Source organism: Ornithodoros turicata, chromosome 2 (assembly GCF_037126465.1).
Source record: "Ornithodoros turicata isolate Travis chromosome 2, ASM3712646v1, whole genome shotgun sequence".
In the NCBI taxonomy this organism is placed as follows: domain Eukaryota; kingdom Metazoa; phylum Arthropoda; class Arachnida; order Ixodida; family Argasidae; genus Ornithodoros; species Ornithodoros turicata.
In genome coordinates this window covers 69,179,689-69,197,219 of record NC_088202.1, presented here as the reverse complement: position 1 = coordinate 69,197,219, position 17,531 = coordinate 69,179,689, and the positions used below count along the sequence as shown (strand labels likewise).

Sequence of the window (17,531 nt, the reverse complement as noted above, 5' to 3'; positions counted from 1 at the left end):
TCATAATTACCACAAAAAAGTCGTATACGCCTCCCGTTTTCAACAAATCAGAGCAGATAACGATATCATTCGAGATTATGGTTGCCTACGGGCGTGCTATGTGGTGAAGTTTACTTCTGCAACACCCTTCGCGATTCTGTTAAAGCTGGGAATGAATATGGCGGCCGCCTGAGGGACCTCGACTGGGGATGTCACCACCCTAAAGACGGACTCTTACGGACCCTAAAGACGGAGTCGTGTATATAGGTTTCTAAGAACAGAAGGACGAGGCAGCGTCATCTGGTGTGTTTCAGCCTCAAAGCAGTTACTGCCTATCATATTCGTAGAGTTCGAACAAAGGTGACGTATCAATAAGTTGATTTAAAGCACTACGAAAAGACTGCCGTTCACTGATGAATCATATCCAGGATTACAACATTTTCACCGAAGCACTACCCAATTCATTGGCGCAATACACGTTCTCCAAACGGTTTCCTCATCTGAGACGCATCCACGCACGTTGTCGCACCTTACGCTTGACGACAGTTGTATTACATAGACGATATCCTTCTGTCGTTCGAAATAAGTCAACAACTTTAGCCTCTACGTCACCGATTACGTAACGCCATCACGCAATGCACCCTGGTGGGCACCTATCAGGCTTATCAGTAGGGTTCAGTGTTTTCGATTTTTATTTTTGGGCTGATTCGCGGTATGTTTTTCGGTGGTATTGATTTTCACGAAATCGGCGTTTTTCGATGTTTATCCTTGTTTGTACATGGTTTACCTGACAGTTATCGGTCAATAGAAATCCAATGTAATTTCCGCACGTCGTTCATTGAACATGGCGTTGTTAGCTGCGGTGGCGTTTTACGGCTAACGAAAACGTAAACGGACATTTTTCACGACCATTGTATTTCTGTATGGTTTTCTGATCTGCATCAACAGCTTGCTGGGCATGTGCTGCAATTTTTCTCTGTCATCGTTCCTGGAGTGCACTCTAAAAACTGAACTTCACCGCATAGCACGCTCTGCGCCAACCATTGCCACGAATGATAGGGTTTATCGCTTCTGATTCGAGGAGAGAGGGGAGCGTACGCCTTTTTGTGTCAATTTGGATATATGATAATTGACACAAAAAGGCGTACGCCTCTCTCCCTCCTCGAATCAGAAGCGATAACCCAATCATTCGTGGCAATGGTTGGCGCACAGCGTGCTATGCGGTGAAGTTCAGTTTTTAGAGTGTGTCTCTCTGTATTCGACGTTTTGCTATTAAAACCGAATGAGGGAAAATTTACCCGGCGTATGTTTTTCGGTGTTTTTCGATTAAAACCGAAAACGCGGAACCCTACTTATCAGCCTATCAGCCAAGGCGTTCTTCTTGCTGACCACAGCAAAATATAACCTCGAGCAGGTCTTCTCGTGACGTCGCATGTTTGTGAACAGAGGGTCCCGGTCGCCCATACTAGCTGAAGTCGAGAAATATGGCTTGTGCTCAAAAATTTCCTGCGGAAGGGAGAAGCCCGCACCATTGCATTGAATAAATCAGGACATTGGAAATCGTGTACGTGATCTCTAGGGCGCCTTGTTTTATTGACAACAGAGCAGAATAAACTGTCCAACAATTTTAAAAGAATGCTAACATTATAGCGCATGTGAATTAAAGAACTGTCTAAAGTATTAAAGAACGGTGAAACACCAGCACAGGTGCGACTAATATGATTCTGTTGTGAATCCTGTTGCTACAGTAACGCTCATCGACAACAAAGACAATAAACACCAATTTTGTTCTTGTTGATCAAATTACTGCTGTCAGAACTTACGTGCTTCGTCACGTGCGTCGTCATCATCAATCCTCATCGTGGTCGTATCGCTGCACCCTTGTGCTCCACAGGCGACACCATTGAAGAATGACGGTGAAATGCTGGTTAGCAGGAGGACGCTGAAGAATTTGTTTCTCAGGTCAGGGGTTGTAGGGTTTGGGAAGCTTCGTATATTCGACACGCTTGACTCTGTCCAGGTGGGCACGTCTCCGTAGGTAAACTGGCGGCGAGAGACGGGGTAAAATGACATGGATTGCACACAGATTAATAGCATCATCGTAGAAAGTGTGCGAATTTCATCGGGATAGCAATTTCACAGCGACAGCTGTTAAGGGCTCGATTTCCTGAATGTTGTTTGTGTATGTAATGGAATTAAACTTCAATTAAAACCCTTCATTTTGAGTTTGAGGCGAGGAGGACTATCGGATTTGCGGATGTAGTGTGTACAGGAAATATGTAGTACTTGTTTTCTCTGACAAAGAAACTGATAGCTGATCTGTCGCTGTCGTTGATTTGATATCATTCCTATATGGCATATTCGAGTTTCAGCCACCGACCGCTAGAACGCGCGCTCTGTCTTCGTCTGGTCAAAATGGAGCGTTCTGACAACAGCTTCGGCCAGTTGTTTCTTTCTTCCGTCATATTTCTTCCTCCATCTCGCAGCGCTCTGGATTAGGGCATTGGTACTGCCAGTCGAATGATATCGTAACTTGCACCATATCAGCCAGTTTTTGTTTCGACATTCCTAAAAATGAACTACACCACATAGCACGCTCCTACCCAACCATCATCTCGAATGATATCGTTATGTGCCCTGATTTGTTGAAAACGGGAGGTGTACGCCTTTTTTGTGACACTTATGCTGTTCATAATTGTCAGAGAAAAGGCGTACGCCTCTCGTTTTCAACAAATCAGTGCAGATAACGATATGATTCGAGATGATGGTTGGCTAAGGCGTGCTACGCAGTGAAGTTCATTTTTAAGAGCACTGTTGCAATTGCACTGTTCAAGAGCAACACGGCAATGTGCGCATCGCACGAGTAAAAAGAGCTCGAACATCACGGCCTCACTTATCTCTCGCATGCCTCTTCTTCTCTGTCATGTTGCGCTTGCTCTGCCCCAAGGAAATTTCTGGGGTGAAACCTTACACGCTAAAAACAGAACTTCACCGCATAGCACGCTGTGCGCCAACCATTGCCAAGAATGATAGGATTATCGCTTCTGATTCGAAGAGAGACGGGGGCATACGCCTTTTTATGGCAATTTTCATATACCCAAATTGCCACAAAAAGGCGTACGCCCCCGTCTCTCTTCGAATCAGAAGCGATAACGTTATCATTCTTGGCAATGGTTGGCGCACAGTGTGCTATGCGGTGAAGTTCTGTTTTTAGAGTGTACCACCGTTTACCCAAATTTTCACCCCTGCTCCGTCAATGGAACGTTCAGTGCATGTCTAATTCTGCCAATGGAATATTTTTTGCTCCTGCCGGGACAAGACGTTGACGCAGCTCTGTCAATGGAATGCGCAATTGCTATCTTTCTTGAATTTGCTATCTTTATAATCGCATGGGAAAGTTTCACGTTGCTTCATGTTTGAGGTGAATGCGGTACGAGTATACAGCATATGTCAACTTGTAACCAAGATACTTTAGATTACTGCTCATCATTTGTAACTCTTCTGTAGCTCTTATTTAACTTCATTGTTGTTGGTAGGACGTGTAGGTCTGCCTTATAAATGTTACGCAAAAGAAGAAACCATGAAGGAAGGGGGCTATGGGAGCACTCTCTTAAAGTAGAAGGATTCTTTGATGGGGAATGATTTCGTCGAGACCGTCCTGTCCGTTCGTTACACTGCCCCTTATCCCACACAGCCACAGACCGCGTGATAACCATGGCTACAACACTCTATAAGTCAAAATGATTTCTGTCCGAGATCATCTCTGCAGACTATGCGGCGCCGCCACCAGCCACGACCATGTGCTTCGCCGCGACCAGCGGCAAAGACGTGTAAATCGAAATCAATTAATTACCGTGACAAATTATCCGCTTCGGTGGCTGATTTTCCTCTAAAAGGTGCCCACTAAGGGCCCCAAAGGAGTAGTACCCATTTCAGTGCCGACGGCGCCCTGCTTTAGAGGTTTTCTTTCTTTGTTCTTTTTTTTTTTCGAGACACATTCGAATAATGAGCGCCTCCCACGCATTTACACGGTGGCAGCGTGTAGGTGGTATTGGACAGGCACTTGTAAAAAAGAAAATTCTTCGAATGGTGCTCCCGTTAGCGAATTATTTAGTCTGGGGATTTAACTGAATCACCCTGTATATATATTACTTTTCTCAGTACTTTTCAGCTTTTCGGCACGCCGTTCTTGTCAAACAACTATTCCTCTTCTTCTTCCGTCTCCGGAAGTTTCAGCACGCCGTTCTTTTCATAATTGTACAGACGTCACCTACACTATGATGGACGTACTTCTGCTTTCTACCAGCTATTTTTCTTCGTGTGCCCTTGGTCGTCATACACCTATACTATTCTGAACCTGAGAGGAGGAAAGACGAGACATCCTGCATTGACGTTAGGAAGCGGCTGAGCAAGTGAACTGCCGCAGTTTACGTGGCGGAGTTTAGTCGACATTTGTCCTCTGAACAAGCAGAGCCAACCGACTAATCTTTCCTGAGTCGACTTCTGCTTTAAGTTGATATAGACCAGATGGCATGCAGACGATTGATCGACTTAATCAGTTAAGTCGACTTGTATCGCTTTCAGTTAGAATAAATCAGTTGCGCAATACCACAACGTCGTCGTTCTTCCACACACTAGTCATTTCTGGCATGCCCTACGTGAACAGCACCGGTACGAAAGCACAAACCTCAAGCAGTGGCGGCAATAATTATTCTATAATTACGAGGTTGTCAACTTGACCAAAATCTCCTTTCAGTGTTTTGTCATCATATATGCGTGCGAGAACCAGAACATCTGTGTCGCTGCAGGGATATTGTTAGATAACGAGATTGAAACTTATTTAAAACTTCACCTATAAGAGTTACGACGCGATAAACTCTACAGGGAGCCGTGCTTCTGCTGAGAGAACACAGCTGTTGCCGAGGTTACAATCAAGAAAGATGCAGAACCGTATGCCGTGTTTCATCCGCTTGTTTGACTTCCTGAGCTTTTTATTCTCGCGGAATGTCCCCTCAGTCGCGGTCGGTATTTCTGAAAGAAGTGTTACAATGAGGTGCGACATATTACCCGAAAATAATCGGCGTCCACTTCGGCATTCCAGATCACGAGGGCCGTGTTGTTACCCACATGAAAACTCGTTACGTTCTGTAGCCCTGCGTGGTCATGGTACACATTTCAAACGAAATGTCATAAATCGTTGGTACTCATTTTTCATAAGCAGAAGTTTCCAACAGATACTCAGATTGTTGATATGTATTTGGTAGCTGTAGCTTGACGGGGTACGTGCAAGGTGTCCCAGAAAAGGTGTCATTGAAAGATATATATATAGATACTCATGGAACGATGCGACAGCACCAGAGGACACGTGTTTCGCCGTGTTTGCGGCTCGTCAGTTCTGGGTAGCTGCGCATCGTTCGGAATTGACAAACCGGGGGTCACTCACCGAGCGAGCTACACCTGGGAGGGTGACTGAGCACTCCTTAATGCCACAGTGCCAGCCAGTGAATTATAATGCAGGAAAAAAAAACGCCATTAAATAAACAAGTAGATGACACTAGACGTGTTTCTTATTCAAAATTACATATTAAGATGGCTTCTATGGCTGCACGCAGTGAAACAGATACTCATGGAACGATGCGACCGCACCAGAGGACACGTGTTTCGCCGTGTTTGCGGCTCGTCAGCTCTGGGTAGCTGCGCATCGTTCGGAATATGTAATTTTGAATAAGAAACACGTCTAGTGCCGTCTACTTGTTTATTTAATGGCGTTTTTTTCCAGCATTATAATTCACTGGCTTGCACTGTGGAATTGAGGAGTGCTCGGTCACCCTCCCAGGTGTAGATCGCTCGCTGAGTGACCCCTGGTTTGCCAATTCCGAACGATGCGCAACTACCCAGAGTTGACGATCCGCAAACACGACGAAACACGTGTCCTCTGGTGCTGTCGCATCGTTCCATGAGTATCTGTTTCACTGCGTGCAGCCATAGAAGCCATCTTAATATGTAATTTTGAATAAGAAACACGTCTAGTGTCATCTACTTGTTTATTTAATGGCGTTTTTTTCCTGCATTATATATATATATATATATATATAAAGAGGAAAAAAAGCCATTAAAGAAATAAGTAAATGACGCTAGACGTGTTTGAAATTCAAACTTACAGATTAAGATGGCTTCTATGGCTGCACGTCGAGAAACAGATACTCATGGAATATATATATATGCTGATGATTCAGGGGGTACGGATGGACACGTAAGTATATAAGAAAAGGTAAAGAAGGGATTCAGAAGCCTTGAGGGAGAGTTTAAAAAATGTATTACAACTAATTACGGGAGAGAACTAAGGTTTATTTACATGTTACAGGGGTCGACGTTTCGGCGACAGCGTCGCCTTCCACAGGACTGAAGAGGATTGTAGTGGGTAATCGCTTATGGGCACCGTGCGCTAGAGTTTTCTATCGACGACAGCGGCCCCTCGAGGGGAAACGTGGCGTAATGCCCTGGTACCAGCCAGCAGCGTCTAGCAGTGCTGTGCTAGTTTCGCCGTTCGAAAAGAGCGATTTGAAGCTGCCTGCATAAGAAAGTCAAAAGAGAAGACAAAATGGAAACTAATTATATGTGGTAATCTGCCACGACAACCAAGTTACTGTGAAAGAGAGGCAACTTGCCGTAAAGTTTTCGTCCTTCTCGCTGTATCGTCCCGCCGATCACGTATTTGAGAGAGCGCTTTCACGGCAATCCACCCAACGTGCCGCTCAAATCCGTTGTTTCAAACTTAGAACTCATTCCTTGCATTTAGTATATTTGTCAATGACCAGTTGAGCATCACAATGCGGACTTATAGCGCAGCAACTGACGTGAAAAAGTTGCCAATGAACATCGTGGAGCTTGGCTAAAATTAGTGTCTGCCATATGTCGTACAGTATTTATTTCTTTTACTCGGACCCTAATTTTGCGGCGTGTCGGCGAAGACTGGATTTGGACCTCGTCTTCCTTCAATATAAAGCCTGCATGCGAACACAGGGAGTTATTTGTCCTCCCCGAGCTGCATTTCGCAAGCCGTCATCATTTTATGTAGGTGCATTCTGTCCCTATGATCTTATTATCGTTGCCAAATCTTGTGATCTCGGTTTACAAGTGGTTCTTTGCTCCTTCCTATTCGTCCGCGCGCACACACGCAAACACACACAAAAGTAATCATGCGTTTGTCGAACAGCAACCTCACTGTTTCTTCATTGTCATTTTTATTTTATTTTTTAGCATAGTTTATGTTTTGTGTTTCTTTTGCGTGATATTTCTGGCTGCTTCTATGTTGCAATTTGCGACAATGTGTCTGATGCGCTATGTCCACCTATACTAAGGCCGCTGTGGTCGTTGTTTAGCACTAATAAAACATTATTATCACTACATATCCAGTTTCAAACAAAAACACGTCTTATTTATATCCTGAAACAATCTTGATTGACTGATTGATTTTTATTACTATGACTTTGCATCAAATGCAGGCACAAAGGGCTAAAAGGGAATCCCCCGACTTGAGCGATGCAAGATTGGGAATAATTTGACTAAGGAACTTATCCTGACAGTGCATCATCACGTTAACGGATTATGCATAAGAAAGAAACGAGAACGTTTTTTTCCGCTATCTTCGTAATGTATATTCCAATTTGTTGTTGACTGTATTATTCATGTGAATTCTTCAGTGCGAGATTTCCGTCCTCATAGCGCAGGTACTGGACGCAGCTAGTCTCTGATGTGTAGTCTATAATTGGTAGTCCCTTGCGGATAAATGTGCACTTAACTTCACGTAAATGCGGGCCGCGAATACTACACGCTTGTCTGCGCTACACATTGTGTCACACATTGTGCATAGACACATAATGTTCCACGTGCAAAAGGCTTTCCCATCGCATACATTTTACGTGACAAACCACTTCTGCACAAGTAGTCTCACGGGTTAATGAGTCCAAAGCCCCAAAGCCGATATATAAAATTCGGGAAAACACCGTACGCACCAAAGCTACATACGCAAAGGCGCCGATACGGCGTCAGTACCAGACAGTTACGCGCGAAATCGCCACGGGTGGCGCTGTCGATCAAGCGACCGCAGCGTCCTCTCGCTAGTGCACGGTGCCCATAGAAGGGCGGGAAGAGTTACGAGAGAGGAGGAATCCGCACGTGGAACGGGTGCTGGTGTTGGGGGGTTTTCCAGGAGGTTTGTCCTTGGTCGTCACTGGGGAGTGGGGATCTGTAAAGGTAAAAGGAAGAGGCGGCAGAAAGAACGGAAGTGGGTCGATGTGCTCAAACCTGATCATGAGCTGAGGCTGCGGACTGTGGACAATATGCCCGGGTCTTCGATTATTGTCCATTGGAATTTATGGATTAAATAAGACTCACGTTGTTGTCTGCTACGGTTGGATGTGAAACTTGACTGTAAAATGAATAGAGTTATGTCACTGAAGGAATGGCCGGGTTCGCGAAAGTGGCGGGAAACCAGGAGATTTGGTTTCTTTGTCACATCTGATTTATGATTGTTGAATCGAATTCTGAAACTTGTTGTACTTTGGCCAATGTACTGTGCATTACAAAAATTGCACTGTAGGGTTTGAGCACAGGTGGGTCAGGTTTGAGCACATCGACCCATTTCCGTTATTTCTGCCGCCTCTTCCTTTTATCTTTACAGATCCCCACTCCCCAGTGACGACCAAGGACAAAGCTCCTGGAAAAAAACCCCAAGACCAGCACCCGTTCCACGTGCGGATTCCTCCTCTCTCGTAACTCTTCCCGCCCTTCTATAAGCGATTGCCCACTACAATCCTCTTTAGTCCTGTGGAAGGCGACGCTGTCGCCGAAACGTCGACCCCTGTAACATGTAAATAAACCTTAGTTCTCTCCCGTAATTAGTTGTAATAAATTTTTTAAACTCTCCCTCAAGGCTTCTGAATCCCTTCTTTACCTGTTCTGGACTTTTATATATATATATATATATATATATAAAAGTACGCCACATAGAATCATGCGGTCAGCGGCATTTCTTCTTACTAGGTTCTTGCCACCTCCTGATGTGAATGTCATGTAACGTAAATTAAATTATGTACATTTTTGCGAACAGACCTAGGAAACTTGTAAAGGCCACTTTTTACCCGATCAATGTGAAGAGCGCGCCGAATTTGCTCTAATTAATGGTGATTGACAGGGATATTGAAGAGCTATTCCATTAAAAAAAACAAAAGAAAGCCGAACATCATGCTCTACGGAGCTCCCAGAGCACAGGGGTGACACAAACCCGCCATTGTTGTAACTACCGTCACGCGGGTGCTTTTGGCAAAACTGCCATCTTGTCCTGGTCGCACGTCATAGAAAACGTCATTTTGAGGTCATGTGATTTTTTACATGTCGTTCTGCCGCTTACCGATATATTTCCGTGCTTACAAAGCCAGGTGATGAAGGTATTTTGCCAGCGTAAACATGCGGTGCTTCTTCCGCAACATGGTAGCCCATTTTTCTTTAATTTAAGTACATCGCACCGGCTCAGTGGGTCTTAACGTGAGATCACATCTTTGGAAATCGTCAGCAGTACGAAGCCTCATGTGCAAAACTGTGCGTTTTACTGCGAGATTATCCGATAAAAATAATTACCTTGATCAAAAGACATCCAAAACGTCGCACAGAAACAACAACTGCATTGTTTACCAACTTGTTTGGCCACCGATCACGGGCGTCATATCTTTAAGGTCACGTGTGCCTTGACGTTTGCTGTGACGTGCGGCCGGGACCTGTCCAGGATGCATTGCGCTCACCCAGCACGCTTTCGTCTACGGTGCAATACATGGATGCCACCCCTGTGTCCCAGAGGATAGCGGGCGACAAATTTTTCAGCGAAATCGTTCTCTGTCCGACCAAAGGAGGCTGGAAACCCAGCCCACACCGGTATCGTAGAACGAGATAACAAAGGTATGGCTTATCGTGTCCGGCTTCCGCTAGGACCACGCCTCCCATCTCCCAATTTCAGGAAATTCGCTTTTTTCTGCTATCACTGTAAGAGCTGCTTTAGCAACCTCATTTCGTCGGGCCATAGCCTCCTATATACCACATGCCTGCCCAATGAGGCAAAATTGGCCGTTCACGCTACCGTACGGAAGAGCCAGTTTCCAAGATTCACAAATACGGACAGTCTGAGCAATGACGGTGCCTTTGCTCGCGATGGAGCGTCGGTAGGGAAACTCTTCTTTCTGAGCTTGCCCAGAGTGCACGTCATGCAACGTTCTCCGATGCATGAGGGACCTCCACAAAGCTCATGCACACACCCGGATGCAGGTGCCCCAATCGTCGATGCCAAAACCAAGCGTTCGCAGTTTCTGTGGATGCGACCGCCATTTTTGACGAAGAAAGCGCCTCTTCCACTGCGTACAATCTTCCTCTCTGTGTTGTCGACAGAACCACTGTATCGTCTTTTTCCCTGACTTCGGCTCTTCCTTCACTAAATGCGGTGGACGGTTAGGTGGAAGGCCTTGAACAGACTCGTGAAACTAAAGAGCACTGATAAAACACGTACCGTCCACCCGCCATTGCACTCGACTTTCGGTACATTGTGCTGCTTGGGACCTTTGCGTTCCCCGCAAGCGAACGCTGCCGTATGCTCGGTGCATACGCTGCTGTACAGCGCTTTGCGGAGATAAGCGCCCCGGATAGGCACACGCTACGCAAGCCTCCGTCATCGCTCGATAAGCCAGCGGTTATCGGAAGACGCCGCTCCACTTAGCGTTGGTACGGTCTTTTTTGGGTGTTATGTCATGTCTCCGACTGTCAGACGCCACCGGTCAGAGGACGGCGGGGTGACCGATACTGCTGATGGCGCTCCCAAGTAACGATCACCAGCCTAGGAAACTAGCGCCACTGTTGTGGAGGGCCGACGCCTGTGTGTTTCGAAATCATTAGGCAGGCATGTAGTATATAGAGGGCTATGGTCGGATTGACAGTGATTGCGCTCAAAAAGTCGTCCCGCGTTATGCTTGGGTTCTCCGAAAAGCATAATGTTCGGCTATTTTTACCGATGGGATAGTTCCTGAAGATCACTGTGAATTATCTTAAATTTGAGTAAATGCGATACGACCTTCATATTGGTGGGGTAAAAAAGTGAAGTTTACTCTGCAAATTTCCGAGTTCAGTTCGCAAATATTTACATAATTAAACTTACGTTACATGACATTCACATCAGGAGGCGCCAAAAACCTAGAAAAGAACAAATTCCGTTGCCCGCATGATTCTAGGTGGCGTAGTTTTTTTTATTATAATTTAGTGACAGGTTTCCTGGGACACACTGTATGTGACATACCAGTAGTCTTCGTAGGCAGAGACAGAGAAAGAAGCTTGCCGACCTTGTAGCCACGCCTGCTTCCAGTTGAGTTGACGTAGGGTCTCACCAAGAACGTGTAGATTGTGGACGAATTCAAGTTATCTATCATCAACCGTCTACCTGCAAGACCCTTAACATCTGGAGTGACAACTTCATTGTTCGATATCGTTGTCACAAACAACCCGTCGGGCTCTGTTCTTTTTCCATAAAGTGTCGTTCTTTGCTCTTCAACAGACGTTGTCCATGGGCTGCTCGGGTGCAACACACTCCACGTCAGGGTGACTGATTTTACGGCGCTCTTTTCCGCCGACAACTTCATGTGTATCATATTACCTAAAAGAGACGAAAGAGATGTGTTTCTATGTCACATGTGCAGCTTGAAGCAGCGTTAACTTAAAGGCATTTCCGACCTGCGGAGCCAGAAGTGAGACACTTGAAGCGAGCCGCACCATCAGCAATGCCATCAGCGCTTGTTCGTTTTGTCGCGCTAATTAATGCACGGTGCACGGACCGCCTGGCCGGTTGTTCCCGTAGGTTATTCTGAAACCAGTCTCGTTCCTGGAGCACGCTACCAACAAGCTCTCAGCGGTGGTTACAAGAGATAAGGGGAAGGAATGTTGCGACTATCCCACTCGTGTTACAGTGGTGTCCTTCGCAAGTCAGGCAGTGTCAGTGACGATATTGTGCTACCCGTGTTGCTTTCAGCCGTGGTTATCAACTCGGCGCTTGTGACGACTATGCATGCTGCATGCTTGCTGATACCGACAGGAAGTGACGCCGCTGCGCCGTCGGCACATATCTAGGGAGAATCTAGTGCGCCCGAATTGATGATCAGCACTGTTCTATAACTCAATTTGCGGCATGCCGCTAAAAATCGTGCATTGCACGGTCGAGGGAAAGCGGAACGCAGAGGTGGCTTTGTCTCGCACCGCGGCAAGAATGTTCCGCTCCACAACGCGTTGCTGCGCGCTTTTGCCGCATGTAGGTACGCGACCTTTGTGTTGCTCTTCAGGGTGAATTGTGGCTGTGGTGAAGTTTACATGCCGCTGTATTTATAAATTATACACTTTTATATTAAATAAACCAGTTCTCAAGATTTGCACTCCTTGTACATCTAAGGAAGCTCCAGCGATAGTAACATTATGGTAGCTAGAAAGGGTGGTACCCCGACCGGCGAGAGAACCGCACGCTCCCGCTGGAAGAAAGGCACAGAGAGCGCTGCGAGCCGGAGGTATGCGCTCCTTCCCCAGTCGGCGGTCCGCATTTCGATGAGTTTCGCCAATAATCACGTTCGGCAGTATTTTCTTGGAGTTTATTTTTAGCCGAGACACACGAACAGGGGCTTCGTATATTCCTGAACAAATGCGGGGCTTTCACATGAAAAAAAGAAAAAAGAACAACAACAAAAAACACAATTCGTAGTATAACAGCCGACAGATTCTAGCGAGCGCAAAAAGCTGCCGCGGCTACTATTATTATAACTATTTAAAACTAGAACAATCTTACAGCCCCGTCCAGAAGTCCTGGGCACTAGCATAGCAGCTACCGCAACGGAAATAAAATAAATATTAAATAAAGCTGGTTTAAATAAATAATAAACAAATAAAGCGTGGGCCTTCCTGCGTGCTACATTAATTTAGTCGAGACTGTTTGGAGAGAGCTCCGAGACCGAGAGCTAAGCGGGCTGTGAGTGAGGATGAGTGGGAGGGCCGAGAAGTGAATGGGTAGTGACTGAGCGTGAGTGAGCGAGCTAAGAGCTGAGCGGGCAGTGAGTGAGCGAGCGAGCGTGAGTGCGCACTGAGTGAACGTCAACGCACGATTCGAGAGTTGAGCGGCCACTGACTGAGCATGAGTGCGCGAGTCTTGAGTGGAGTCTGAGTGGCGAGTGGAGCTATGAACTGAGTAGTGACCGGTTCATTTGCATACGCTCACTAATTAAATAAACATCATAACTTTTAAAATTTACTTCGCACGCTTACGGATCCTCTGTTTTCCGCATCGGGACCTTCAGTGAAAAATATTGCAAGAAAAAAACTGCGTCGACACTCAGTGATTTTTCCGAGTAATTAATTGGATTCGGTTTACATATTTCTTGCGCGGAGCCGTGCACCATTGCACTCTTTGGATCAGCTATCCGGCTGTCAATTTCGTGGTCATCTCCTGGGTTGACACACAGGGGTGATGGAAGATAAGGAACAGCCCTAAGACCGCAAGACGCTCAGCGGGCGGTGAGTGAGCGTGAGTGAGCGAGCTGAGAACTGGGCGGGTGGTGAATGAACTTGAGTGAGCGAGCCAAGAGCTGAGCGGACGTTGAGTGATCGTGAATGAGCGAGCTGAGAACAGGGCGGGTGGTGAGTGAACTTTACTGAGCTAGCCGAGAGCTGAGCGGAGTGAGCGTGAATGAGCGAACCGAGAGCTGAGCAGACGATGAGTGAGCGTGAGTGAGCGAGCCGAGAACTGGGCGGGTGGTGAGTGAACTTGAGTGAGCGAAAGTCAAAACTGCCGAGGTCTGCCTCAGACTCCCAGCGCCCGCTGGCGCCGTCTTCTAGCGGCGGCGTACTCCGATGTACGGGAGAAGCGCCGCGGTCGAGGTACCCCCCTTTCTAGCGCCACCTTGGACTTGTACTAGCCAAAGGAGGCGCTCGCTGATTGGCCTTGTCCGAAGGGCGTTTTATTTGATTTTCAGGAAGGGAATTCAGGCATACTGTCAACATCCTGCTTCTGCTATGGATTTCATCGAAATGCACCTCAGCTACTCCACTAATTCACGTCGGATTTTCGACGTTATTGTGGCGAGGAAGGAGGAGTAAAACGATACTGTAGTTTCGGAATGGATCCCAACGGATCTGACAGTCCCCTGACAGCGAAGAAAAGGTGGGGCCGAACTACAATGTTGTTTAGACGACAAATAGTTTTGCGAACTGAATTATGTGTACGTACCACAAAGCTCTTTCATTTCATCGGCGCCTTGAAAACAATCTTGTAATTCGTCACATAAGTACACACTGGTCAGCGTTATGTTGGTGCTGGGAACAATGGGATCTTGGCAATGGATGCTGAATTCCAGTCGAGGAGGCGCTGTGCTGACGGGCAGACCTAGAGGCATTACAAAACGGAGGTCGCGTTCCAGTATTAGTAGCAGCAAAGTACTAGGTAGTTCCAATGAATCAAACCCGACGAGAGACGGTGTATTATAACACTCGTCGCTTCATGTGGACCTGGTAATTAACATGGTGGTGTCTTAGAACAAGCTTGACAAGATCTGAACCAGGGAAGGATATTTTGGTTACCGTTTCCATTTTCGTTACTGCTATATTTTTGTTTCCGTTATCCGTTTCTGATACCGGCCTTTCAATTTCGTTTCCGTTTCGTTTCCGTTACTGTGTTCCGAACCGCGGGAGGAGAACCTCTATCTGCACCCTGCTTTGTCCAAGTGCTGCTTCGGTGTCATGCGTACACACTACACAAGTAACTTTACGTCATCGGAATGTGCACACGTTGCACGATAAAAATATATATACGAGGGGTGTTCAAGTCAAACCGGGACTTTCTGTCTCCTGAGTGTACAAATGGCTCGCGCTACTACTTTTTCGTCATTTTCACACGCGACACGCCTCCGCGTCTACCACGTGGTGGTCCAAAGTTTGTGCAAAACAGAAGAAACGTGCTGGACAATATGGCCGACAACGAGGTGAGCGCGCACATCGAACAGCGAATTGTCATGAAGTTTCTCGTGAATGAAGGCGTAAAGTCATCTGAAATCCACAGAAAACTTCAGGCTCAGTATGGCCACGATGCACTTAGCCGCAGGAAAGCGCTTGAGTGGTGCAAACGTCTCCGAGACGGCCGTACATCAGTGCTGGGCGATCCCGGCCGGGGCGGCTCAGAACCCAGTGTCAGAGTTCCTGAGAACATCCAACTTGTGGAGCGCATGATCCTCAAGGACCGACGGATAACATGTCTCGATATCAGTAGTGCATATAGTGCGATCAATAGTGCATATTTCTGCCAGGTTCTGAGGGATGTGCATAAAGCGCTGAAACAAAAGCGGCTGGGCTCATCACCAAAGGAGTCCTCTTCCTACAGGACAAGGAACGCCCTCATACCGCGCATCTCACGACACGCACCTTACAGGAACTTGGCTGGGAGTTGCTGCCACATCCTCCTTACAGTCCAGACCTCGCCCCCAGCGAGCACCCCGGCCACTGAAGGCATTCCTTGGGAGCCGCCACTTCAGCAGGGACGACGAGGTCAAAAATGCGGTCCGATCATGGCTGCCACGCGCCGGTAAGGATTTCTACGCTGCTGGCATCCAAGCCCTCGTGAAACGCTGGGACAAGTGCATTAGTGCAGCTGGAGATTACGTTGACAAATTAAACTAATTTCTCGCCTGTAAGTTCATTTTACTTTTGCAAAAAATGAAAAGTCCCGGTTTGACTTGAACGCCCCTCGTATATATAGGAACATGTTTTCAGTCCTCAGTCACTCGGAGTCCAGCAACTCAAGACGGGCATAACTTTCATCCAATGTCGCATTCATAAGCGGACGCTTTCAATAGTAAATAATACTGCCATGGCCACAGTGAAAAGAAAAAAACTACAAGATAAGTAACTAAAAGCCATAGGGTGGCATCCTCGTGTTGATGTGATGGAGTTATGAGGACTAGGGCGTGGTAAGTGAGGTATGCACCCTCGAGATCCAATTTGCGCTTTCTACCCATGCTCTAGAGTAGTATTTAGAGCATTACAGGGAATGGAGTCATCAAAATACAAAAGCAAAAAATTAAAAGTCACTCAAATGTGATCGCACAACAGGAATAGCCATTACCCGAATTCAATACCGGATGATAAAATCGTTTCCGTTTCTGTTTCCGGTAATGGAGGACCGTGGTATGCGTTTTCGTTTCCGTTGTCGTTACCATCTCCAATTTCGGTAACATACCGTTTCTGTTTCCGTTACCATTACCCTTCCCTGATCTGAACGAATGGTAATGTAACGTGATGATGCAGACTACCACCAGCAACAATGCAGCAATGACTTAAAGGAACAAGATTATCGTAGTCTCTGAAGAGGATGTTAGGTCCTCGACGGGATAAGCCCAATAAGGGGACATGTCTGTGCCACAAAAAGCAGTGTTAGCGATAAATACAATGAAAAACATATAAATAGAAAGCTGACCTTGTTGGTATCACGGTTGAAGCATGGATGACTCCAACAGGCTTGTACAGCTGCCGTCAACCTTAATAATAACACAGGAAAAATTGCCTCATTTCGGAGCGCGATAGCGGCCACCCTAGGAACACTAGGGGGGGGGGGAGAGGGGGATAGCTCTATTTTGGCTTGGTTGGGTACAATGGTTGCTGTACCACTATACAACATTTTTTTGTGTTATTATCAAGGTTACCGGGAGCTGTACAAGGTACTCAAAGAAAGTATCCATGTTAAGTTAGGCAAACAGTAACTGAGTAGAATGCGAAATACACACAAATTGAAGTGAAAGAAGGATTCTCCTTCGGATCCTCTTCCTTTCCCGCGGTATCATCTTGGTGCACGCTCTCCTCTTCGCTCACCTTCGCGGACGCCTCGCCCGTTAATGTCGTTCGCACGCATACTCGTGCTTTCGCATAATTAGTCATTGGTAGACGTTCCTGTAGTATGCGTTATGTGCCTTCAAAATAGGCGTAGAAATAGGCGCAGACGTTAGTCCATCCATACTTTTAACCGGCATACCACAAGGTATTGCTATATTGCTTGCTATATTGGACCAACATTGACAATTTAATTGGCTAAATATGAAAACAGCTAAACTGATAGCTGGGGTAGTTCTCCCAATCCCCGTCCTTGCTCTACTTTAAAGCTGCACGGAAAACCTCCTGACGTTTCCATCCAAAGTGCAGCCTGCTCCACGAAGACTCGTTGACATGTCGAAAGGGAGATCGCGACCGGAATGTCTGCTTTACTGTGAGTTGCACGAGACGACGGCGAAGGCCAAAGGAGAGGTATACGAGGAAGAGGCAACTTTGTAAAACGAGGCGCGGGCCCGGGCGGTAGCACGGAGGTCTTGCAAGAAGTGTCGTCCACGCATCGGCGGAACAAGGCGAAGGAAACGAGGAGCGTTCAACGCTATTGCATTTTACATTTGCATTACTGATCTAACTGTAGACTCAAAGACTGTCATTTTAAAACATGATTGAAG

At 46.5% G+C, this 17,531-nt stretch overlaps 1 protein-coding gene across 2 annotated transcripts in view; it reads right to left on the bottom strand.

Moving 5' to 3' along the window:
* The window catches only part of LOC135383686 (uncharacterized), a 78,540-nt gene that overhangs the window by 33,337 nt on the left and 27,672 nt on the right, over nucleotides 1–17,531 (bottom strand). For both annotated transcript variants that reach the window (XM_064613055.1, XM_064613056.1), the window contains 4 exons: nucleotides 14,276–14,431; nucleotides 11,315–11,668; nucleotides 5,047–5,132; nucleotides 1,803–2,022 (listed from right to left, as the gene is read on the bottom strand). In XM_064613055.1, coding sequence (XP_064469125.1) covers nucleotides 1,803–2,022; nucleotides 5,047–5,132; nucleotides 11,315–11,668; nucleotides 14,276–14,431 — 816 coding nt within the window. The remainder of the gene's footprint in view (nucleotides 1–1,802; nucleotides 2,023–5,046; nucleotides 5,133–11,314; nucleotides 11,669–14,275; nucleotides 14,432–17,531) is intronic.